The sequence below is a fragment of the Halichoeres trimaculatus genome, unplaced genomic scaffold (genome assembly GCF_033239565.1).
Source record: "Halichoeres trimaculatus isolate MK-OKI-2021-1 unplaced genomic scaffold, fHalTri1.1 fHalTri1_scaffold_12, whole genome shotgun sequence".
NCBI lineage: Eukaryota > Metazoa > Chordata > Actinopteri > Labriformes > Labridae > Halichoeres > Halichoeres trimaculatus.
In genome coordinates, this window is record NW_027437190.1 from 29,921,325 (window position 1) to 29,947,633 (window position 26,309).

Sequence of the window (26,309 nt, forward strand, 5' to 3'; positions counted from 1 at the left end):
CCGTTGAGTACTGTTACCGATTGCCAGGTACCGGGCATTGGTGCCAGCACTACTAAACTTTTTAGCAACGTCAGAGTCAGGAAATGTCTTTTTAGCAAGGCACTGGTGCAATCCATGGACCTGTAGCTGTTGTGGTGTTTTACAGTATGAAATGCCATTGTCATGTCATGTTTTCGGTGTCCATGTGAGCTTTGAGATCTCCAGCACCTTTATTGGACACTGAGACATATGTGCCAGCTTTGCACACGGTATACTCTGCCTCCCACTTGTCCCGACCGGGACGTTATGTCGGAAATTTTTTTTGCAGTTCATCTGTGAAGCTGCAACGCTTAGGCATCTTTCGTGCAATACAGCTCCGCTGTCTAAACAGCCCCGTCTTCTCCGCTCTCCGTCTATGTCTCTCTCTCGCCTTCTCTCTGATCTTCTCACTCTCTATGCGTGTGTGTGCACGCGCAGAGCAGACCTGCCCACAAGGCAGCCTCTCGGTAAGTGATGCGCATGATAGTATTGTTTGCAAGCGGCGGTCAATTTACGGACGCGAATAATGGTCCTGTGAAAATCAGTGAACACCGGACATTTTCGTGAATTTATTAAACCCGCCCGGACACCCCGCACAGGACGTAAAAAGTGGACATGTCCGGGCAAAAGAGGACGCTTGGTCACCCTACTTAAATCACCTTTCTTCCCAGTTCTAATGCTCTGTTTGAACTGCAGCAGATCCTCTTGACTATGTCCACATGCCTAAATGCATTGAGTTGCTGCCATGTGATTGGCTGATTAGAAATTTGCGTTAATGAGCAGTTGGACAGGTGTGCCTAATAAAGTGGCCAGTGAGTGTTTTTTTTTTATTAGTGGAGAAATTAGCTTGGTTTCACACTGGATGTCACTCATTATCAGCCTGTTATCGTTTCATTGGAGAGATCTGAAATCCTAACAACCATTTAAGGGCTGGAGAAATGGGAATGATTGATAAGTGGGTAAATTTTGCAAAACCTCTTTGGAATAAGACATAATTTGGGGTTTGAAATGCCAAATTTGCTGATTTAAATCCATTTGGAGGAGACATGAAGGCTGATTTCAGGGTTGTTTTTGCTACAGATACAGAAATAGAGGAATCAAACGTCTTATAAAACCAATTATCTGTGTGTTGTCAACATTTCAAGGGGTGTTTTCTTTTTTTGAACCACCGCCAAAGGTGGTAACTTGTCATTTAGCTGCAGCATGTATCAACTGTCCGCTCCTAATTGTGTCTCGTCTGCTTCATTGACTCTGACCGTGCTCCTCTAGTTTTCATATTTCATTTCATCCTGGCTCTGTGTGTTTAGACTCTTTCCCAGCGTTAAATCGAGCCTGTTATTTGTTCTCCTCTCAGAGCCAGGCCTTGGCCCACTACAAGGGGACCAAACATGCCAAGAAGCTGAAAGCCCTGGATGCTCCGAAGAGTAAGCTCAAAGGCTCAGCGGTCACCAAGGACACCGCCAACCAAGAGATCGCCAAGGGCATCAACACCTCGCAGGTCCCCAACGGCACAGACAGGAAAGGTTTGTGTTGTCCTGCTTGCTGCACATTCCCAAACACACACACGCTTTGTTGTTCTCTTTACGTAGCTGCTGCTCTCTGCTCAGAGCGAATGTTGGAACACAGAAACCAACCTTTTTGGCTTTCTGGATTTACTGAAAACATGCAATCACTTCAGGAGTTGGACGGGCTCAGTGTTGATTATATCAAACCCTGTGTTGGCTGCACAGCCATGTCTGCCTGCCAACTTAGTGCTCACATATTAAATTTGTAGAGTTGGGAGATCTCTGCAGGACAAACAGGACAGTTAGACATCAGAGGGATGAGGGAGGGCTTCAGCGTGTTCAGGATAAAGTGGATGTTGCATCATAAATGCTGCATTTGGACAAAGATTTGACCCGTGTAGTGTCTCAGTCTGTTTAACTTGGACCACCTTGCTGACGGGTGTGGTGATGTAAGAGGACAAGGACAGAAAACAAACACCTGAGCTGGAACAAAGGGTGGATCAGCTTAAACATCAATCAAACATCAATATACAATGTTTTCTGTTTCCAATAAGTACATAAACAAAGTCCAGGTGATAGATCCTGTGAGGGCTTTTTAAGTCTCACTTTGCCTCTTGATTTTTCTCAGTATCTGTGGTTGGGTTGGATTTTCCTGTGAGAACACAAATTCACCTATGGCACATAGATCAAAAGTCTCTTAAATAACACTTTTCCAGCCAGCAAGGTTGAACACTGAGAAGCAAGATCTGTCTATTTTTCTCTGCTGAAAAGGATTTCTTGTATCTATTTTGTAGTAATGTTGAACACCGGAGCTGAGCTGTCAAAAAGAAAAAAAGGGTCAGAGCAGAAGAAAGCTGAACAGGAGAGTGAAAGAGCATGGGCTAAAGTACAGGTCAAGCTGTTTGTGATAACATTCATTCCAACCAAGCAGCAACCTTCAGCGTAAAGATACGAGACAGAAGTGATAAAACCTACTGTTTCTTGAGTTTGAGGCAAGCTCTGGAAGTACCAGAAGTCATATACACAACAAGCCAAAAAGCCATTTACAGCCTGGTACAAATGGATGTCTCTCATCTGAACACACTGTATGAGGGGTTGTATTTCTTTCTAACTCGGCAGTTTAGAGGATATTAAGATCGCAAGTTTGCCCAATCAGAGCTCACATGACTTACAGATGCCATATAGCTGTTGGTGTGGAGACTCAAAGTCCACTCTACTCCCAATTTGGCTGCAGCTGATATGCTTCAAAAATCTGTTTCAAAAACAGACGGGTGACATTGGGGAGACTACGTCCATTTATTATACAGTTTATGACTCCGACCCACAGTCAGCAGTTATTCTGCAGTGGTCTGTTCAAACTTGAGAGTCTATTAATAAAATGAAGAGCCAGGTTACGTTAGCTCTGCTTGGTGAGGTTGGAGTTGGTAGATGAGCACTAGTGGGACATTCACTAATGTTACACGTCATAGACACGTCTGAGAGCACTGGGCTGTGAGGAACACTGAACAGTCTGCTCATCTTCTGGCAGTCTTGTATAAAGTTCTTGAAAGCAGTCCTTGAATAAAAGTACAAGTGTGAACCATAAAACTACTTTGGTAGAAGTTAAAGTCACCTTTTAGAATATAACTTGAGTAAAAGTCTTGAAGTACCTGATTTTTATTGTACTTGAGTATCAAAAGTAATTTCCAGATATAAAATTTACTTAAGTATTAAAAGTACAAGTAAAAGTATTTTTTGAAAAGTAAGCAGTTAGAATTTTGATTTTGAAGTTTATTGTGGCTTCCTTACAGTAAAAGGACAATATCCAGGCACGGGAGAAAGAGGCTTAAATTTGTAATAATGTGACATGCCCAGACAAGCTGAATTTCTTCTTCTGGCTTGGCAGTTCAGTTGACATGACAAACAGGCATTATGTCACTATCTCAAATTTCTTCTAATTTTATTTTGTAGTAACGAAAATGACTAGACGAAATGTATTGGAGTAAAAGTACACATTTTATTAAGGAAATGTAGTGGGGTAAAAGTAAAAGTTGTCGGACCAATCAATAAATAAGTAAAGTACAGATATGTAAAAATGTTATTTAAGTACAGTAATGAAGTGTTTGTACTTAGTTACATTACAACACTGCCTTCTGGACACAAAACTACAAACTGAGTTTACAAAGTTTCTTGGTGTCACGTTTTAAACAGTAGTGCTATGTAACTACAAATGAATACATTACCTTCAACTTTAATGGCATTATCCCTTGAAGGGAAGTTTTGTTTTGTTTTGTAGTTGGCCAGGGAAAAAAAAATCACAATAACAAAAAACACAGTCATATCTAGACATCAGACTGAAATGGGCATGTGCACAAATACTCCAAAGAAAAGCTGGTGGAAGCATCATCAATGTCACTTTCAATCCTGGGGAAAAAAAAAAAAAAAAGTTGTGTTAAAAAGAAGATCTACTCACACTACCAATCTTGGCCACAGGTGTCACTGCAAACAAAGCCAAATGGATAATACTCACAGCATGTAGCATGACCCATTAGGCTACATCGACTTGATGAAAACTGACACCAGTATGAGTACTCCCTCTTGAGTACTCACCGAGACCGAGTACATACTTTTGAGACATAAAATTATAATTGACATTGACAGATCATTTTGAACAAAGACAGGACAGTCACTCTGCCTTTAAATCCAAAATAAAACAAGAAAAACTCCCTGAGTTTATTATATGTTTTTGTTAAAATAACAAAAGTGCCAAAAAACTAAAAACTTTCAGAGTTCTAGTAATTCTTAAAACTCAAATGAAGTGCAAAATAAAACAGTTTAACTGTTAACTCTCCCTGGTTCATTCATGTTGTCCGAACAGGACCTTACACACATTTGCTGTGGTGCCAAACTGCAGCAATGTAGTGACTATCGGCTGCTGGGACTTGCAGTCTTTGCGAGTACTGATACCTTGAAATAGAGTTGGTATTGGCCCGATTCTGGATACCAATAGCGGTGCGTGCCCATACCTTAAAAACACATAAAAATATTGTCTTTATTCAATTTGGAGGCAATTAAAATAAAGACCAGAGTTGATTGATGACATCAATACTAATGACTGAAAAGATTTGTGTTCAGTCTTAACTAAAACATCTGAAGTAGATATATTTTGACTGGGCACCCACACACCAGACGACTTTAGGACTTTTAAATTTCGGACATATAAAGACAACTCAGATCGATATTTGACATTAAAATCCTTAAACCCATTCACTGCCACACTGTGACAGCTCATCAGTGAACTCTGGGATCATCAAGCCCTGCTTTTAGTTTTGGGATTTAAAACGTCAGGTCAGTGCAGCCATGTTGGTAAATATTGATTTCTATTCTTAAGCTCACAACAACACAAGTGACACATTTAACGCCAACCTCCATACATTGTTAAATCCTGTTTGAAATATAAATCTAGGGCTGTAGCCAGTCTGAATGTTCCTTAAGTGCCTTTAATTCAGCTGTCAGAAAGGAGTTAAAGAGCTTTAGATCTCAAAACTCTTGCAGCACTTTCACAACAACACATTTCTGTTTCAAGTGTTTTAATCTCCTTGAATTTCACTTTGTCAATGAAACTTCTGGACTGAGAGGAAAGTTCTGTCCGCCTCTCTGCTTGTCACTCTTTGGACAACTCCTTTTTGTCCGTGAGTGCAACTTTATGAACACTCTTGGTGGGAGACTTTTTCAACGAGGTGCCATTATCGCAACTTGTACAAAGCTCGTATTGTTGACAAAGACAGAGAAAAGCCACAGAGCGTTTGGAGAGGGATCAGAGAGGCAGGCTGTGATTTGGTCCCATGCTGTCGGACATTCAGCCTTTAAAAGTAGCTGTTTTGAACTTGTTTGTTTGACACAAATGTAGCAACTTCGACAACCATGTGCTCCTGACTTCATGCCTCCTGCTGTCTTATTGAATGTGTACTTTGCTTCTACCTTTTATCCCGTTTTTAATTACATCTTTGCTGTGTTGATACCCGTCACGCTACAGACAGGTGGCTCCCTAAATCCGGTTATCTTGTGCAGGTGTCTGCTGGAAAAATCTGAATTCTCGGTGGAACTTCTGCTTAAAACATGTAGAGAAAGTAAACACAAACTTAATGCAACTTCCAGCACAGACAGGAAGCAGCTGCAGATTGTTTTTAATGATTTTGTCTGCTGTGCTGTTCTGCAGAGGATAATGTCTCCGGCAACCCAAAGCCCCCCCACCCTCTCCCTGTCCCCTCCTCTGTAATACTCTTTAAGCCGCCTGTTATTATGTCATGAATTGGCCCGATGGAAGTCTTCCCCTTTAACTGTAACAATAGAGGTTTTTAAAGGAATTGGAAACACATTGAGCCGTCGAGCTCTGGGATTAATTTCAACTCAGCACAATGATCCACAAGTATTTAAATGAAGAGCACATTTCTGGAGCTCATCATGCACCGTGACCCATTTGTGGAGTCTGACCAGTTCACGCTCTTAGTTTAAAGGTTGCTTTAGGTGAAAAAACGTCCGTTCTACCGCCAAGAAACTGAGCGTTCATCCCACTGTTCAGGTTTAGTCATTCTGCTCAAATACTCATCTGATGAGCCAGAAAAACAGCATTAAAATGCATTTAATGTATATATTTAACCTCACGTAGGCCTCGTGCTCCTCTTTATGTTATTTCAGGTGCTTCACACCTGGCAGCGTTCTGTCTCTCATCCCACAGAGAATCCAAACTGCTGCACAAAAGTCAAACCATTAAGTGGAGCAATTTGCACTCGAGCCACCAAAGAGCTAATCCACGCTGCAGTTTGCCGACTTTAACATTAGGAGAGCTTTTTTAGATGACATAACGCGGCCTGCAGCAGCCGCTGTGGAGGTCTTAAACGTCAGGGGTTATGAAATCTTAGATGAGTTTGAGAAGAGTGAAACCAGGAGATTTACATTTTGGCTCCTTCCAATGGAAAGCTTTTCTTGCCGTGTTCTTGAATGGAAATCTACCACCTCAGAGCTAAAAATCAAAGTTATATCTGACGTATTTTTGTAGTCAGTGGATATGTGGAGTTGAAGCTCTCAGGGACTAATAAAGAGAAGCTAAAGTTTCTATATATTGAGCGGACTGAACCTGTTTTTCCTCCCTGAGCTGCTGAGCTCTGAGCTGTTTTTATATCTTTATGAGGAAGAAGTTGAGCTGCGGTGTGTTCATGTGCTGTGGGAACTTTGAGCATTTGAAACTCATAATCATTCAGTTAAGTTTCGCTCCTCCCAAAGAAACACTTCACAGTCTTTTTTAAACGTTAATCATGTTTCCTGAGATGTTAATTGAAAACTAAGTAACGTGAAATGTGAAAAACAGAACTTCTTACACAAAAAAGGAAAAGTGATAAATTATGACGGGGAGTTAATGTTAACTTGGGATTTTCACTTTAAATGAGCGTTCAGTCTACGAGAAGCTGACACCTGAAGTAATTATCCTCTGTTCAGTGTAATTTATTCATTAAGGAAAGCACAGAGTCAAAGTGTTTTATACCGTAAATGATCAAATGAAGAGACCAGAAATAGTCACAGAATGGAGGAAAAACTCAATATATGGATTAAACTCAGAACATTAATTATTGACAAATTGTTACTTTGGTAATTAAAAGCTAAAATTCAGGTTATGAGCCAGTTTTGTGGAAGCATCAGTGTTGTTCTTGTATTTGAGCTTGCAGATGTTTTAAGAAACTTTCAGACTTCATTCATAAGAAACACCCGGAAAAAGTTGGAACTGAGCGTGCAACCACACTGTTTAATGGTACTTGCTGAACACATTTAGAAAAATTCTGAAAGGGAGGATGAAATAATGAGGAAAGCATGGCAAAAAGGGTAAAAATCATTTTTTTGTTCAGTTCAGCTTTTCTCCTCCAGGTCTGCCAAAATTTTCAAGTTGTCTGATCCCCTGGCGTAAATGCTGCAGATTGTACTGAATGAAACTAGTTTATTGTAAAACATTCTTTTTAATTGTGATTCGATACAATAATCCGTATCAGTACATTTTTCTTGTTCAAAAACATGCAACTGAAAAAATGCTGTGTTTTTTGGAATCTAGGACAGCTTAATAGCATTTCAATTCATTTCAATGGGGAAAATTGAGTTTAGATACAAGCAATTTGAGTAACAAACTCCATCACAGAATGAATTAAACTAGTAAGTCAAGGCACCACTGTATTATCAACAAAAACCCAACATCAAGAGCAGATCAGAAGCCTGATCTCATGAGTACTGGCTTTCTGTGGCCTACAAAATATTGACAAGAACAGCACATGCCTACTTGGGGTCCCTCATCCATATCTACACTCTGTCTCGTCCACTACGCTCTGCTTGTGAAAGTCGCCTGGTGCCCCCAGCCTAGCATGGCTCCAAATCACAAGCCAGACTCTTCTCCTCTGCTGTGCCCAAATGGTGTAATAGATTACCTAACTCTATACGATTCACAGAGTCCCTTTCTACTTTAAGAGAAACTCATCTGTTCAAGAAACACTTTGCACATAAGATGCTTCTCCTCTTTGTCCTCAGGGGTAGAAAAAGCCAGAAGGAGCCAGACCGAGCTCTTTGTGAATATTTAGCACTGATTGTTGAATGTTGTTGAAGGTTGATCTATATTTTTGCAGGGATTAATTGTGGTTAGTTATGGCTACAGTATTCTAGGTGAGAAAAAAATCTTCTTGTACTTAATGGCAGCACCTGCAGCCAAATAACTTGTAGTATGTTGTTGCAACAACTAAGATTTCTCTTCTGTCAAAATTCTTGCTTGTGTTGTACATCTTTTCGGACAAAAGCTTCTGCTTGTTGAACCGTAGAGTAGAGCACTTTTAGCAAGTGAAAGTGTTAAAGACAAACTTCCTTTAACGAAGAGAACACACCAGACCTGTTTCTTTTTCCATGTTCACTTTGTTGTGTTTTGACCATAGACTGTATAAAAAGTGGACAGCGTGGCTCCTCCATTTACCTTTGTACGGTTTTGAAGCCAAAATTCCTCCGTCACAGGCGCAGCCATTGTAGCAGTTGTGCAGCCATAGTCTGCGCAATAGAGACTGTGAGGGATTTTGGGAGAATCTGAGTGGTGACAAAAATTATATAATATATATATTTTTTTTCTTTCGAGAGTCTGATCACTTCTTGATTTAACTCCCAGCATACTTTACAATACTCGAAAAAAATACACAAGAACAATCAATCATCGTTAAACATGATGTAAAACCTTGTTTTTAACCTCTCATAACTAATGAAAACAAAACTTTTCAGAAAAACAAGGACTTGAATACAAGGCAGCCCAATGATATCTCCAAATCACCACAACAATCAGGCGTTAGAAACATTTCTATAAGGTGTATTAATTTTTTAAAGTTTGACCGCAGCCCATCTGGAATGACTGGGGAGATGGATTTTTTTTACCTATAATGCAGCCAGCCACCAGGGGAGCAGTTTTCATGGCTAAACATGATCTGATTTTGACAGTTTCTTTTATTCTGAAAATCACTTGGTGTTTCAATACGGTTTCAGGGCACAACTTCCTGTTCTGGTCTATCTGCCAGGGTAAATTGATGCCACGATGTGCTGGCATCCCACTAAAATTCTGGATCTGCAATGTAACAGAGCTGAGTCAGTGTGAGTTAACACGTTGACTTAAACTGAAATATATCAGAGATCCAGTGTCATGATGGGGTGGAGATGGATCTGGTGTGTTTTGGCCATAACCTTGAGAAGAATCAGACTCATGTTCTGGGGTTTGAGAGAGGGATACGCGGAGTTTGAAGGGATGTCGTAGCAGGGATGGTGAGACTGTGTTAATTGTAGCAGCTGGAGTCTGGCAAGTCTACAGCACCAGGTAGTCTACAGACAAGACATCAAGACAAGAGAGATCAGCTTTATTGGGACATGACGATTAAGGGGCTTGAATCAATATTTTGTTGAGCAGGTGGTTATGAACATTGACAATGCAGTGAAAATGCTGCTCACTATCCTACGTATAAACTTTTAAGTCAATGTGTGCACAAAAGAAGATGATATTCAGGCACTGATGTCTGCTTTAAATTCAAACCCACTAAACATGCAAACATGGAGAATTGTAAACACATTTCACACAGGCAGAGACCTGGGAGACCTTGAACAGCCTGCTGTCATAACTAAACAGACAAATGGCGATGAATCATTTTACTGCCCTTAAAAAAAAAGCACATTTCTACACCATCTCACTATCGTATCTTTAGCGCGTGGGGGTGGCGGTTCGTCATGAGTGGCACCGGGTAATGAATATTAATGTGCTCAGATGTCAGGAGAATTAATTGTCGAGGCGGGTAAATGCTGCATTATCTGCAAGGCTCAAGTATTTGACGGTATATCAGTGGCACCAAACTCGCGGTAATGAAAAGCGGAGTTCAGGGAAGAGTAATGGCTGCGGTGAAAGCAGAAGAAAACAACAGGGAGGAAGACAACTGTCGGCTTTTGTAAAGTGGGCTTTCTATGGGTTTGTTTTGCTCTGAAATTACCAGAAAAACACATTTCTTCTGTAATAATTTTATTCCAAAATGCAACACCACAAAAGCTGAAAAAATATAAGGTGGGTGGATTTTTTTCTCCAGAATTACAGCTGGCTGTGCCTGCAGAGATGTGTTTTTTAACAATAGGTCTAATTCTTCATTAATAGTGGGTGGTTTTTGTTGTGGCAGCTCTTATTTTGGAGGACAATACTGGAAAATATCCAAGAAAAAAAAAACACAGTCCTGGGCTGCTTAAGTAGGACAGGCAGCTGATGGAGTCTGTCTCCTCGGCTTTATAAATCTCCTGTGGTGTTTGTAAAGGATGCAACTCTTTTGGTACAAACATCCAAAACTAAATCACACATGAATCACTTCCTGCTTTCAGCTCACTCCAGTTGAAGTTGTAGTAGTACACATTTTCAGTATAGTTTTCTAGCTGTAAATCAAGTTGATAGTGGATGAAGAAAAAGAGGAAACATTCAAGTGAAATTAAATCAGAGACAAACCCACAAAAAGACGGATAAAAGCAACATGAGCCATTCATTTAAAGACACTGGGCCATAAAGTCTGTCTCTTTAAAGAAGCTTAACTCCCGTCTCTGCTCCACAGAACTAAAGAAACAGTTTAAATGGACTTAATAAAATTTAATCAACAACGTTACAGTTGTACTGACACACCGAGTGCTTCTTAAAGATTTTAACCCAAGGTGTGTCAGGTGATTAATTCAAGTGGTGCTTCGATCAATATAAACACAGATAACAACCGTTTGCTTCTCACAGGAGCTTTAAAAATACACAAAGCTTTTTGGACCCCCAGTGGAAAAAGAGGGACATGTCATCTCATTCTTCCACAAGGAGGAAGTTTGTCAACATGAAAAATTTGATTTCACTGACTTTAAACCAGGGGTCACCAACACAGTGCCCGTAGGCACCTGGGTGCCGAAAGGGGGGTCTAAGGGCCCATCGTTGACAGGGGTTCAGAAAGGCACCCAATAAAATTAAATAGGGGCCCAGCAATATTTCTTTTCATGGGGCCCAAAATCCCTGGTGACGCCCCTGCTCTTGGGCACCTGGAACAAGAACAACTAAAGGGGCCCTGGAAGGACGTTCCAAAGAAAACAGCACTAGTCACAGTACACAGGACACAGGAAGTTGGAGCTTGTCCACAAGGGGCGCCAAAATCTACAAAATCTACACAAACTGAAAGTTCCTCAAATGAGCTTCCAGTATTGAAGAGAAAATCTGATTCTTTTCACTAAGAACACCTAGTCAAGATTTCACAACTTAAAGCTCCTGTAAGAACCTTTGTGTTTGTGACACTTTGGCGCCCCCTGTGGACAAAATTATATGAGCTTATGTTGCCGACTGTGCTGTATGTCCTGTCACTGGGAAAAGATCTTGCTTTTATTTAACTGTCAAATAGTTTGTTTCTGAAGCACAGCTGGGCTCCTATCTCAACCAAAGCCTGGATAAATGGGGAATGTTGCGTCAGGAAGAGCATCCAGTGTAAAACTGCCAAATCAACAGGCAAGACATAAATTCTTAATGTTTGATCCGCAGCAGTGACTTAGCTTATTAATTTGTGAAATTGCCTCAAATTCAGAGGTGGCAGTTGTTGTTGCAGCAGTTGCTTGTTTGGTCCCTGCCTTTGGCCACCCACTGCTTGTCTACCCCCACTCTCTACCCTGCACGTTCCTGCTTCTATAAGAAAAAAAAGGCCAAAGTATAACTTTACAAAACTGTGTAATTTAGTTTTTCCTGTTGAAAGAGTAAAAAGGGTTTTCTTTATAGTACTGTAAATTCAATGATGCCTCCCCCGTCTCAGTGGTTGGAAGCATTAACCTGTTTTGCCCCACCAGCAACAACTGTTGCCAAAGTGTATCAGTAATTTTCTTAACACAATAAAAATCTCAGTGTAACTAATTAAATTTTTTCCACTTATATGCTAGCAAACAACTTAGAAAAAGATTTTGGGCTATGAAAAATAGTTTCCAAGTTGTTCCTGTCACATGACATCATCTGCTTCCTGCTCCTTCCGGGGGAGGACATGGTGGATGCAAATTGTCCTGGAAAGAGGCAATTTTCACAGATTTCTTATGATTTTCACCCTAACATATTTATAATTATTTAATCATTCAAGTCTCTAAAGTAACCCTCCCTCAAAAATGTTTACCTGGGATAAATATTTTTTTGTCAAGTCAAGTCAAAGTTTATTTATAGAGCACGTTTAAAAACAACCTCGGTTGACCAAAGTGCTTTACAGGGGTACAAAACAATCTCTCATACACTTTATATTAAGGAGCCAAACATTAAATAGGCATAAAAACAGAAATAAAATAAGATAAGGATAAAAACAATAAAAGTAGAGTAAAAGATAAGAAAGGGAATAAAATGTAAGGGATGAAAGATACAAAGATACAAAGAGATAAAAAACCAAGATTACTCATTTAGTTGGGATTGAACACCAAAGAACAGAGATGGTTTTTCAGTAGTGTTTTAAAGTGCTCAGTTGATTGTGCAGCTCTAACCTGGATAGGTAGGCTGTTCCACAGCTTTGGTGCCGCCACCGCAAATGCTCTATCCCCCTGAGTGGAGAGCCTTGTCCGAGGTACTGCCAGGAGCAACTGGTTTGATGACCTAAGTGCCCTGGTAGTCATATGAGGCTTTGAAAGTTCAGTTAAATAAGGTGGAGCCAGACCATTCAAGCACTTAAAAACAATCAATAAAACTTTAAAATGAACTCTAAAATCAACAGGCAGCCAGTGCAAAGATGCGAGGACAGGTGTAATGTGGTCTAAGCGTTTTTTGCCTGTCAGCAGGCGGGCAGCTGCATTCTGGACAACCTGCAGAGGGCGTAAAGCTGACTGGCTAAGACCTACAAATAAAGAGTTGCAGTAGTCCAGGCGTGATGTAATAAAACAGTGAATAGCCCTCTCAAGGTCTTTCTTTGGAAGATAGGCTTTTGCTTTGGCCAATAATCGTAACTGGAAGAAACTGGTTTTTACAGTGGAACATATCTGCCTGTCAAGTTTGAGTTCACTGTCAAGAATAACACCAAGGTTTTTTGTTCGTGAGCTTATTTCTGAGTGGCAGCAAAAGTTGACGGCAGACACATAGCTAGTTGCTAACTAAAGGAAAACACTGCCTGCAGAATTGCTCATAATCTACTTATTTGAAATTGTAGAATGAGGTACAATGGCTAATTTTAGTCCTCTCAGAATACTCTCCCAAGGCCTGTTTCTGTAGAGCTTTGATACGTTACCATTAGGGATGGGTGAGTGCAGGTATCAGTGTCAGGTATTGGGCCAATACAATCGTTGCCTGTCATAAGAAATGCTATTTTCCTCAAAGTAAATTAAAAAAATGGACAAAAATAAATGCATAACTTGGTTCAGAGGGACTTAATTGATAAAATTATATGCCTTTCATCTCAGAAAAAAATGGGCATAAATGGGTTAAAAATCATGATAAGGGAGCTGTCAGTGGTTTGTTTTAGCTCTTAGCCTTATTTGCCTTCGTAGGTCAAGAAACAGTAATCTTTGAAAATTAAAGTTTGTTTCATAACCAATCAAAAACTCCTCTTTTGCAATTAAAAAATGTGACTATGCATAAAGAAGACAGTTTAAAAATCACCCTGTCTGGACACTTTGACTCTCTTTATGCTAAGCAATCCACAAAGCTCCTTTCCTGTGGAGGCAGAAAAGCACGGCCCTTTGTTTTAACACTGCGCTCTCATATGATTGTTGGCAGGTTGGAAAAAAAGGATAAAAATTGATGCTGCAGAACCAGACATATGGCCTCTTTTATTCCACACATTATTCTCCCTTGTCAAAACCTGCGGCTTACATAACCCTCAATGCAACTCGACTGCTGACGGTTCAGTCTGAGATCTGGACGTGTTATTGTGGAGCTTCTCTGTGTTTTTCTTTTTGCAGTGTAAGGCAGAAGAGTCTTTCAGGTTGTTGAGTAACATTAAATACAAGCAAGAAAATAAGTGAAATCTTGACTCCTTCTCACATAAAATAAATGATGAAACCAAGTGAAATCAAAGTGTACTTTAAGATTTCACGCTTCCATCTGCTCAGGGAGATTTGAGTCGATATGCAAAGAGCATAAGGAGGCATTATGGATACGTGTAATCATGTAATCACAGAGTAGTTTTTATAGAAAGCAGCATCATCCATCCTCGTTCTTTACTCTTGATCTTGTGTGTCTCCTCTGATGGATTGACAGCTGGACGCAGAGGATACTATAGATTAGCCAGATGACTCAGCGGCTGCCTGTCAAACCTGCGTGTGTGCGTTTTTGTTTTTGTGTGTCAGGGCCTGAGAGAGTAGAGCTGGAGCGAGAAAAGGCTACGAGAGGGAGAAGGAGAGATATGCCCACAGCACGGCCCGCCATCTCTCAGTTCCAGTCCAGTGCCTGAGGAAATGTACCCTGATATTAGCTATTAAAGAGCAGATTGTCAGGGGAGCCATGCCAGCACTGACAGCAGCTGTACAATGGAGCTGGCTGCAGGGAGGCAGGAGGCTAGCTCAGGATTTCTACCTCCCCCTCCCGAAAAGCCTCCATCCGCAGGTCCCCGACGGCTGCGGACGCCCTCCTGTCTCACCATCATCCTCCACCAATAAACCGCCTGTGTGCCTAATTCTCCGTACGTACGCGCTGGGTTGGAAAAAGCTCCCACACACAGAGACACAGCAGACCTGATGAGGGTGTGATTAGATTGGCTCCATACCTATGCTGCTTGCTGCTGCAAAATGCTCTCATTTGCGGGGATTTTGGACGCCGATGTGTAACCGCTGAAACTTCCCAACTGAAATTAGGTGCGGATCATTTGCTCTTAGATGAAATTGGAAGGAGATAAATCAGCTTGAATTCAAATCAATGGCTCCCACTGCTAAATCTCTGAGACAATGTCCCTTTTTTTGCCTCCTTCGAGACAAGAAAGAAGATTGCAGGCACCGATGCACACTTATTTGTGAATGCAAATTTCTCACCTTATCTGTCTTTTATTCTAAGGATATTCAAGCGTGACTCTTTTCTCATTTACTCACTTTGAATACTGACAAGAAAAAAAAAAATCACACACGTCAAATGAAATTTGACAGAATTCAGGAGCCACAAGGGATTTCTGTCCTTTAAGTTGTGACGGCGTATAATAAGGCCCAATCATTTTAATTAAAGGGCTTAATCCAGCTTCATTGAGAAAGGTAATCAGATCTCTGGGGAGTCGTGTGATTGCCTGGAAGCCTAAGCGGAGTGGAAGGATTTCAGAGCAGCGTTTCTCCTTTATCGCCAAAGCAGATCTCAGGGGAGAGGAAGGAGCGGCAGCAAAGAAAAGAGGCGCAGTCATGTCTGGAAGGGTAGCTGCACCTGTCTCTGGATTTTCTGCCTCTTTGTTGGCCTCACCACTCCCACCTTCTCAATTTCGCGCTCTTTAAAAGTGTCCCATACCCAATTACTCTTTTTCTAATCTTATCGCTCCTCTCACCTTCTCACGTCCCTTACCTTGCTTTCCTTTTTTCTTCCCGCCTCTTTTCACCCGTTGTTTTGGCTCAAACTTTGCTTACTTTTCTAGTTTCACTTTAATTTAACTTTTTCTGGCCCCCATCTTTCTCTGTCTTCCAGATCCTTTGTTCTACGTCCTTTTCTCTTACCTGGCCTCAATCTCTATCTCTTCCTTTCCCTTTTTCCTCCTCCAACTTTGCTGTCGCGCACGGCTCGCCCGTACCAACTTTAGATTGATCACAGTCATTACCTCCATTAATGAGAGGGGATTGAGTTCTTAACTGGGCCTCGCGGAGCCCGTTAGGTCACACTGACTGGGGATATGGATTACGAGAGGCTTCCCAGAGTGCACGGCGTCCTAGGCTGGCCAAAGTACACTTTAATCACCTGCCCTTCCAACGGCAAATGGCTCTTTAATGACACCGTGGTGGATGGGTTCACCTCGAAACAAGGGCAAATACATGCACGGCTCAACACGGGACGACCTCAGCAGGCAGCGTTTCAATGGAGGACGACAAGATGGAAGCACAAGGAAAAGAAAAACCATTTGTTTGTTTGTGACTTAGAAAAAAATAAAAATCCTTATTGTCTCAGAAAAAGAAGAACAAAACAGAAGTATAAATGCTGTGTTTCACAAAACAGTAACACTTTACTTTAGAGGTCTGCAAATTTCATCACACTTGGGTAATAATTAGACAAAGTTTTTTCTTGTTACTTTAAAATGAGCAAATAACTTCTTCAAAATAATGCCAAAATATATTGTCGCAAGTCACAATTGGTAGGTTACTGGTTTTATACAGTTTATTTAAAATTTATTCCAAATTGCAAGGTAAGAAAGTGACGACTAGCAAATAATTTATTTGATTTAAATCACAACCCACCAAAAAGTGTTTTTAGAAGTATCCTAACGTTTCTATTTTCAGAGAAGCAGGTGATAAATAGCTGCTTAGTTCTTGAATACAGAAGTAAGGTTCATTGTTTCCTCTGATAATTTGAAATGTTCAGTGAATAATTCAATTTCCCAATTAACAGTTGATAATTAGCTATTTGTTATTTAACTTCACCAAATTCTTTAGTATAGAGTTTGTTGATATGCAAAATTGAGATCTGGCCTAAAATGTTTTACATGATATAACTGAAGGCTTCAGATGTGATATTCACCAAGAGTGGGGTTGTAAATTTGCCTTACCTTCACCAATTCTGAAGAAATTTTGGGGCTAATTTCAAAGAAATAAGAAAAAACTTTGTCTAATTATTACCTACCTAAGTGTGATGTGTTATCACAGAAACTTTCAACATAATGTAAAGGTGTTAGAAATAAACAAGGTACATGCGAAAACCAGCCAATCAAAAGTGTCGTTGGCCTGACTTTAGGTAAGACAAGAAAGTATGAGAAAAGATTAAAAGTTTGACACACACTGGCAGAGGTGTCAAAGAAGCGCACACTTTAGTTTCTAAATTAATTTACTTGACACAGCCAAATGCATGAAACATTGCTTCATCAAAGCTATTCATACAGTTGTTCATACAGTTGCCCAACCTTAGCTGATTTGCAATGTTTGTGAATGACAAGGTTCAGTGAGTGCATCACCCGTGATAAGTGGTTGAGCAGCCAAAGTCTTAATGTTGGTAGATGTGGATACTGTAGGTTACGATGTCATAAGTAAAATTATAAGTCAATTATAAATAATTACAAATTATTTATAATTGTTTATATTAAAAATAATAATTAATATAATTAAATTTAATTTATATATATATATATATATATATATATATATATATATATATATATATATATATATATATATATAATTTTATTTTTATTTTTTTTTCTGAAAAAGTAATAAAATAAGATTGAACATTGAAGGTATATCATACCTTCAATGTTCAATCTTCAAACAACCTATAAAGTGAGTTTTAGGTCTCGGAACAAAAAGCAACAATGTCTGGCTGTCAGACCTTTTCCTGAGGTATATAAAATCAGTTTCATATGCAAGGATGGTCAGATCACTGATCCCCCAAACTTTAGGAAATCAGCACCCATCGATCTATGCATGTCTATATGATACCATAAGTTACGATAGCATACAATACAGTCAGTCTGTCTGTCAAATCAGCCATGGCCCTATATGGCAAAACTTGTAAGTTCCTAAACTTTATAAATAACAAAATTCAGCCCTCATACAGTGTGTGCTGGTAGAGAAACTTTTAACTCAGACCCAAAAACCCAAAACTTTTTTGACTTAGTGTGTACGTGGTTTCTGATGTTTCTGCAGCCAGCCTCTAGTGGACTCTGGAAGAACTGCAGTTTTTCGCACTTACGTTTGGGCTTCTTATTTTTAGACCAGGAGTTGCTGCCATGTATTCAAACACTGACATAAACATTAAGTTATGTTTGAAGCCATTTATCTCTTTAAGCCAGCAAAGCCACCAAAGAGTTTCTCCATCTAAAACAATACTTCCACAAAGGAGAATGTCTTTTGATAAAGCTGCTCTAGTTTCAGCCAAAACATGTTAACAAAAGAAAGTTTTTCAAAAACAGACACACTTCAGGGTGAGTGCTGAATCTGAAAAATGTGACCCTAAAACTAATTACAAAGAGATAATCAATCTTAATCTTGTTGCTCATTATCTTGTTTTACTGTGTGGGTCATGATGAGTGTCACAGTGACACTCTTTCATAATCAGCTCAAAACTTATTTCAGCGACTTCCCTATAAAAAGAGACAATAATTATGAGAGATGTTCGAACGAAGAAGAAAAAATTAAGTATTTGCAGTTTGTTAAGTTGGAGTTCAGAGAGCTGAAACTGTGTTTTGTGGAAATAAAATGCTCTTAATTAAAAGTTTCATAAAGATTACAAAGTAGTGTTGACTTTCAGTTTTTCTGATTGTTTAAAGTCCAAAAACAAACCCAGTAGAGTCAGTAAACTTTAAACAAACTTGTCATAAACTCAATAAAAAGATTTGAAGCAGTTCCTGAGGTGATAAAATACAAAGTTTTGAAACTACAGTTTTAAGGATTGAGGAAGAACTTTCTTGAAACACAATAAGTGATGGATGCTGCATTTTTGTCTGTTTTTGAGGCCATGTCTTTGCTGAATTCATAAGGAGGAAATTGATATTGATCCAAACACTTCACAAGCAAATTGCCAAAAATGCTAAAGTACTTCTTAATGACTCTAAAACTGTTTAAATTCAATGTAAAGGAGTTCATAAAGACTGATAAATGCTTTAGAATAAAAGTCTTTTGGTGAGAAAATGGTGCAGATTTCATCCCAGCGACTAAGAAATGAGAAAGAGAAAAGCCAAAGCAATCTAACTTTAACCCTTTTTAGATTTATTCCACCTCACTGTGAGAAAATCTGCCCACAGCACTTAAAAGATGACTCACAGGCTGAAAACCCACCAGCTTACATGAACTCCGAAGCCTCTCTTGCTCTTTTCCTGGAAACACTCTCGACCTGATGACGGTCTGTTGAAAAGCTGCCCAGAGAAGCAGGTGTGGTGGCAGGCTGTCGATCGCTGCTGATCACGGTGAGTTAATCGGTGTGATTTCAGGTTGTGTTGGTGCCTGGCACGAGGAGATGTGCTGGGAGTAGGTGGTCGTTAATTGCAGGGAGCAGAGAGGTCGCTGCCGCTCCGCTCGTGGCATAAACATTATTCATCAGGAGTGACAAGGTCAGACACGTCAGACGTAGATCACACATTAATTATTGTTCTTCTGCTAATGTGTTGGGCTCAATGAGACGTGGTAATGTAAAGTTGTGCTGATGGCTGATAAAACATTTGGGTTTTATGATAAATGATGACTGCTGGGTCTGAGAGGATACCTGAACATCTGTAGTTACAGTAACATTTAAATAACCTGAATGACAAGTTTCTCACTGCATTTTTCTGAACATTACTTCAAACAGTGTCCACACAGTGTGCGATTATTCCAAGATAATTAGATCCCCATGTCCAGTGATCCCTGGTTAATGCAATTTTTTTTCTTTTTTTTTTTTTAACTTTTCCAGTGTTTTCTATCTTTTGAATGTATCTTTATGATTAATTTGATGCAAATAACATAGTGCAACTTCTGCATGTGACAAACAAACTGCAGTAGCTAATGCTTCATATGTTGCAATTTTGGCTAATGCTAGTTTCTGTCTCCTGTCCCCAGTTAGCCTGTTAGTTGACTAAAAGATGACAGTAGATACTTAAATCAAAGTTATGACAAACTTTTGGATCATAATAGAATAATTGGAAATACTCTTTTGAATACGGTGATGTATCGCATTCACTTAGGGGAAAAAAAGAAAAAAAAACTCCTGTTTCCATGATATAACTATTTTTTACCTGCGCCGGCCTTCGCTGTGCGCACAGGGCTTGACCGGCGCACTTTGCAAGTTTCCTGCAGTGCCACAAGAGGCGCAGTCATGGCGCAGAGGAGCCCAGAGCTGCGCGTCCACACCTCCCTCCGCGCAAATGTCAGAGAGGGAGGTGAAAAGCCGTGAGTGGGTTTAACACAGCCGAGCGCTGTCTTCACCAATCAAATGAGCGCCTCTCCTCGCCTTTAAATGCCCTGCAGCCGAGGCGCAGCGTCTGATTGGTCTGACTGATCTCCAGCACCGCGGAAACAGTGCTGGTAGTGGAGACGGTCAGAGCTGCTGTCCCTGCAGCAGGACAATGGACAGCGGGGCTCATCGGAGGACACGAAGCACGTCACCGTGTGGGCCAGCTCCCTGGACAGATTTAATCTGTTCCTTTGTCATTAATGGGAGTACAAAATTAAGAGACAGTTACACAGCTGGCTTATCCATTCAGAATACTTTTGATCCACCTGCACTCCTGGTTTGTCATCGCCAAATAGCAGAACCTTTGGTGATATACTGTATACTCTCCTGGTGTCTCCACCTCATCCTCCTCACAACCATCTCTGAGCAGACGGTCTACCAAATTGTCAAATTGGCAGCGCACGGTGGTGCGCCGCACGAAATTAGCACTGCGCAGGCTGCGCCAGGCTTGCACCCCCTGCGCTGCGCCACAAAATTAGACCCCAATAAGTACAAAAAAAAAGTCAAACTGTAAACCCACAATGAGCAACGAACACAATGTTAAAACGCCGTATTATAGTCTTACATGAGATAATGGTGGACGGAGGGGACAGCACTCAAGCAGTGTGCAGCCCACCCCCGTCCAGACACTTTTCTTCCTTAGTTGAGTTTTGTACTTCATGAGTGTCTGGATAGAAAGCCAGGGATAGAATGACTCAGTTTTTAACTTTATAGACTTTGGCATCATGAGGTAAAAAGTAAAGATCACTGGAACATAATGTGTGCCATTATTGTAAATACGATATCCATTTCATGCCTGTTTTTTCTTCATCTGGTTTGTTTTCATGATTCGATCCATGCAAGAAAACGGATCAATGGTTTGTTTGCCTTCTCTTAGCGTCATTAAAGGGTCAGATAACAATCACACAGAGCTAGGTGTTCTGTGGTGTGTTGCTCCTGATGTAGATGACTGTGTGGTGCCTTCTCTTATTCACCTTCAGGCGCTGTTATCTGGTTTTCAGAGTAACGTATCCCTACAGATATTTCACTTTGTCTCTCACGGGAAAAACCACAGATGAAGGTCGCGTGCGACGTGATGCGTTGGTGGAAGTTTATGACCATGAGGCAGCGCTTCTATTTTTGTCGTCATGTTGTTGTGCTACCTTCTGTTTTCCAGTCATGGTTTTACCTCTAACAGAGAACAGTGATGTGGTTTTATATGCTGATGTAATCCATAACTGAAGCGACTGTGTTTTTGTTCCAGCGTACCATCAGTCTGTTGTAAATTTAAGGAGGATTTTAGGGGTACAAAAGTGGATTTCCTGCTGGTTTTGCCTCCTGGCACTCCTCTAGGTTTAAAGTTTAGTACCATAACCTGAACCGACCGAGTCCAGCTTGGTGCAGAACATAATAAAAAGTGTAATATCCTCCCTCCGTCTCTATCTCAGACATGTTCTCTGGCATGCTGCTGAGGGTGGCTCCCATGCTCCTTTGCTTGCTCTCCTCGCCTGTTGCTCATTACAGCGCCTGTTCTGCTTCTCAATGCGGAGTTTAGAAATGAACTTTGACCTTAAGTCGACAGAGATGCCAGGTCACGCAAGTGTGCCTACATATGTTTGGAGGATTTATGACCTACCACCTCTATACATCATAATTAAGTGTTTTATGCTTTGAACAAAAGATTTAAATAAAGAAAGTTTGGCAAACGTTGTGACCTGACAACACTGAGAAGTATGAAGTATGATAAAAACGCCAAAAAACACTGAAGTAGGCTTTAAATCTTCCCCGAGTCGTTCTTGAAGTATGGAAATTAAAAGAACTGGACAGATTTTCTGGCTCTTGCCTGCAGCATATCCGACTTTACCTCAAATTAAACAGAACATAAATTACGAACAACTAATATCTGAAGTCACTGGCTCCTTTTCGTCGCTGAGTCCACAGACTTTAAATGAATGTTCCAGTCGTGGGATTGAGGGTAACGGCCTGGAATAATGGTCTTTTCATGCCAGATGTTCTTCTTTACATCACTTCACAGGCATCTGCGGCGCGGGCTCAAACACACAGATACACAGGTAGAGGTCAATCAGATAAAGCTGCAGCAGGGCGAACACTCGGTCCTCTGCAACAGTGATCAACGCGTGCCTTTGCTAAAAGTCACCTGGGCATGTGATGCACGGATTCTGCGAGATGAAGTTGTTAAAGGCTTGAATGACTGCAGGGATTAGAAATGAAGTGTGAGAGATAGGAGCTTCTGGATCTTGTTTCTTGACCACTTCTTGAAAATTAACTTTGTGCATGTAAAGAAGTTGCAGCTTCACTCTTAAATTCTTGAAGGCGTCTTTGTAGCAGTGAGTCAGCGCCTCAAGAGAGACAGTTCAGGCAGTGAGGGTGAAGACGGAGCCTGAGATCGACAGGAGGGTTGGTGCTGTGTCTGCACATATTCAGAAAGTGATCCGGACTGTCAGGCTGGAAGGGGGAGCTGAGTTTATGGAGGAACTTTTGGTCAAACTGATCCGGGCTCCATGCTTTCAGTCACGAGTTTCTAACAGGCAGGAGCTCTGACTTAATCCACAGAAATGAGCTTCATTTCAGCCAAACACGAAAGAACAAACAGTTCCCCTGAGGTGGTGAGGAATTAAAAAATAGATGCTACAGGTTACATCTGAGCAGCATATGTTATCACAGTCACCTCTAATGTTGTGAGAAAAGCCTCAGTTGGATCGGTGACCAGGGTTGCAGAACTTCAAATCCTCAGAGACACAAAATGTCTTTTCCACCATCCATCTCTCCAGAAAAAGTTTCACAGTCATCGCCTCCTCCTCTTCCTCCTCCTCCCCCTCCTCCTTCTGCCAACGACAGAATCCCATTAGTTGCATGCTGTCAGAAGTTGCTGGAAAATCAGAGCAATGTGGGCCCCGAGAAGACTGATAAGAGATTTTATAAGACTTACACCAAAACAGGTTTTAGAGGTAAAAATTCCCAGATCAAGAATAAGGATGATGTGATTTTTTTAAAACGCATATTTCTTCACACAAGGAAGAGAGGATAAAAACACTGTTTAACTATTTAAACTGAAATACCAATCGTAACTTTGAAAGATAAAGTGAAAGATAAAGCACTCCTGAACAACAAAATAATTACCTCCAGAGCAGTGAGAGCAAACTGACAATACAGCATGATAAAAAATAAAGTGCAGGTTATGAGTTTCATTAAAAAGCACATGAAACAGAGACGCTTCTCAAAAGTTAGGACCAGGGATGTAAGGATGCACTTAACTCACGATTCGATACGTTTTCAGATACTGGGTTATCGATGCAATTTTCTCATGATTTTTTTTTTTTTTTTAATCATAGCCTTGCAAACAAAATATTATATATATATATATATATATATATATATATATATATATATATATATATATATATATATATATATATATATATATATATATATATATATATAAATATATATATATATATATATATATATATATATATATATATATATATATACATATATATATATACATATATATTTATATATGATTTTTTTTTAAACAAATTAAAGAAAGTAAAGTCCCAGTGAAATTATATTTTATCCAGAATGAAAATAACTAAACTAAAATCATTTTTTAACAAATTAAAGAAAATTTCCACTTTAATTCTCTGAGGTAAAAAAATGCTGGTGAAATTATATTTTATCTGGAATAAAAAAAAAAATTAAATGAAAACATTATTAAGCAAATAAAAGAAAAGTCTTATTTCAATTTTCTGAGGTACAAAAGTGCATGTGAAATTATATTTTATCCGGGATAAAAAAAATTAATGAAAAACATTTTCTTAAACAAATCTAACATCAAAATAGCTTAATTAATAACACAAATAACATCTCTTCAAATAAACAAACAACTCAGATTGGGTTTTAACCCAGAGGTGTTCTGTGTGTACACCCGATGTCTTTGTTTCGCAATACTTTCTACCAGGAAGCCTAAAGAAGGGAGTAACAAGAACTCAACTCTCTTTTTTTGACTCTGACTCAAGGTTTTAGTGACTCCAGAATGTGTTTTGTTCAATACAGTCAGCATTGTGGCTAACACTAATTCATGATGTTTAGTCTGGACTCTGGACTGAGTGCACCACGCCTGGGTGTAACTTCACTTTGGACTTGGCGCTGGAAGCTTCAACAGACCTAAAGTTAAGCTCTGTTTTTATTACACCTGGGTGTAACTTTTACGCCTACGCGGGAGCAGGCATGCGTGTGTAAGGTCATATGAATTGGCGAGGAAGTAATGAGTACTAGAATATTCCACTAAAGTACAAGTGGAGTTACTTTAATGCAGTTTTTAAGTCGAAGACAAGTGCCAGTCTGCAAATCTATTTAAGCAAAAGTAAGACATGAGGCTGAAACAAGTTCATACGCTGGTGTCTAACCAACAGGAGAGCGTAAATGTGAGAACAACATCAAAGTTATTATTGTTTTGTATTTTTCTTAAGTTTCGGTTTCATTTCTTTTTGACTTTCTTCTTTTAAGACGGTTTTTAAGTTGAGTTTTGTTTTGGATTTTTTTTAATGCCTAGTTTTTGAGTAGTTTTTATTAGTTACAGTATTAGTTTTAGTCTTTTTTGTAAAATGGGATAGCTCAGTGTTATTCTGCCAGGCTGGTGGTAAATAAACAATACTGTGAGTTTGTGTGTGTGATGGATTGACAAAGACGACGAAAACTAAAATTAAAACTAAACTTAAGAATTTCTTGATTATTTTAGATTATTTTAGTTAGTTTTGTAAACTTTCAGTACAGTCTAAGTTAATTAAAAGGTTTTTTTTGTTTTTCATAAAACCTTGTTATTTTATTTCAGTTAAAATCACCTTTTCACCTCTTTTTTTCGTTGTTTTGTTGAGAGACATATATTTATGTCGCAGTCCCTAAATATTTTAGTCTTCTCTATGTTTTTATTTTGCACTTTGACACTCCCTACTTCAAAGCACAGCCTGCTGTGAGCTCAAAGAGTTCACTACGAAGTGTCCAGGACTGCTTGTTCCCATCAAAATCTGCTCAGTTTGAGACGACTGTGGCTGGAAAGACGCCTCAGCTTTATCAAAACTCTGTTTCTCTGAGCAGTTATTGACCTGAAGGACCAAGCTGAGAAAGTATTCGTTGCAGAGTCTTCTTCACCTGATCACTGGACTATAGATGTTGAACAATCAGCTGAAGTCACTGTTGATAGACAGCTTGGATCCTTTCTGCTATTTTTACTCAGTCTGTTTTACTGAGGGTATATCACTTTGCTGTATGTGCTGCAGGAAGTTCTGGGAGTACAAAGTGCCATCAGGTCACAGAGTCCTCATCTGATGTCAAACACCATGGCACTGTTTTAAAACCCTCCCATACATCGTCTTCTATATGATCCCCAGGAAAGCTCCGGAAAACAAATGCTGGTCATTATAGTAGCTCGTTCACATCGGTTTGCAAGGCTCACAAAGCTGCTCAAGAGACCACAGCATCTCTCCCTGCTGGAAATAATGGCCTTGGACTTGCACTTTATCTATTAAAGCCCCGTAAGAGAGGTAGGCTCAGAATAGAGCTGCTGCTCCCGTGTGTTAAAAGGGGTCATTTGATGCATCTGGCCGGGATACTTCCTGGATCTATCCCTGTGGGGGCAGGTTCAATACCTCAGGGGGGAGCGCTACATGTTACATGGACCATATATCCAGTTTGACAGAAGGCTGTCCCTGGAGGGAGCAGATAATGTGTCTGTTTGAGCTCTATACTACAACACTGCTGCTCACATACCCCGCAAAATATCTGGTTTGTTTTTTAGATATTTCTAGAAAACCTACCTTACTCCTCCTTGGCTTTGATTACATCCAAATTTTGTGTATTTATTTACTTATCACATGCTCCTGTTTTATGTTCTGCAGTCAGAGCATGCAGCAAGTTTCATAAAAGTGCAAACACATTTCATATCTGGAGTCAGTCATCTGTAGGAGAGTTTAAAAAGTGAGTAAAAAAAACAGCCTGAGAACTGTTTCAAAGGTTAATGGATTGGGTGCTCACTTCATGCATACATTAACATACATTTGAAGCGTTTAACTGAAGCGTTCATGCAGAGTCTCGATGAAATGCCTTGAACACATAGGAAAGTTTCTGCACATCATTTTTCTTATATATAAATGTTATCAGTATCTCCTCCAGCTCAGCGCAGCTGCTACGTGTTCATTACCCAACTC

General features: G+C 39.9%; 1 protein-coding gene across 3 annotated transcripts in view; it reads left to right on the plus strand.

Moving 5' to 3' along the window:
- The window catches only part of znf385d (zinc finger protein 385D), a 293,782-nt gene that overhangs the window by 241,015 nt on the left and 26,458 nt on the right, over positions 1–26,309 (plus strand). For all 3 annotated transcript variants that reach the window (XM_074682772.1, XM_074682774.1, XM_074682773.1), the window contains one exon: positions 1,373–1,541. In XM_074682772.1, coding sequence (XP_074538873.1) covers positions 1,373–1,541 — 169 coding nt within the window. The remainder of the gene's footprint in view (positions 1–1,372; positions 1,542–26,309) is intronic.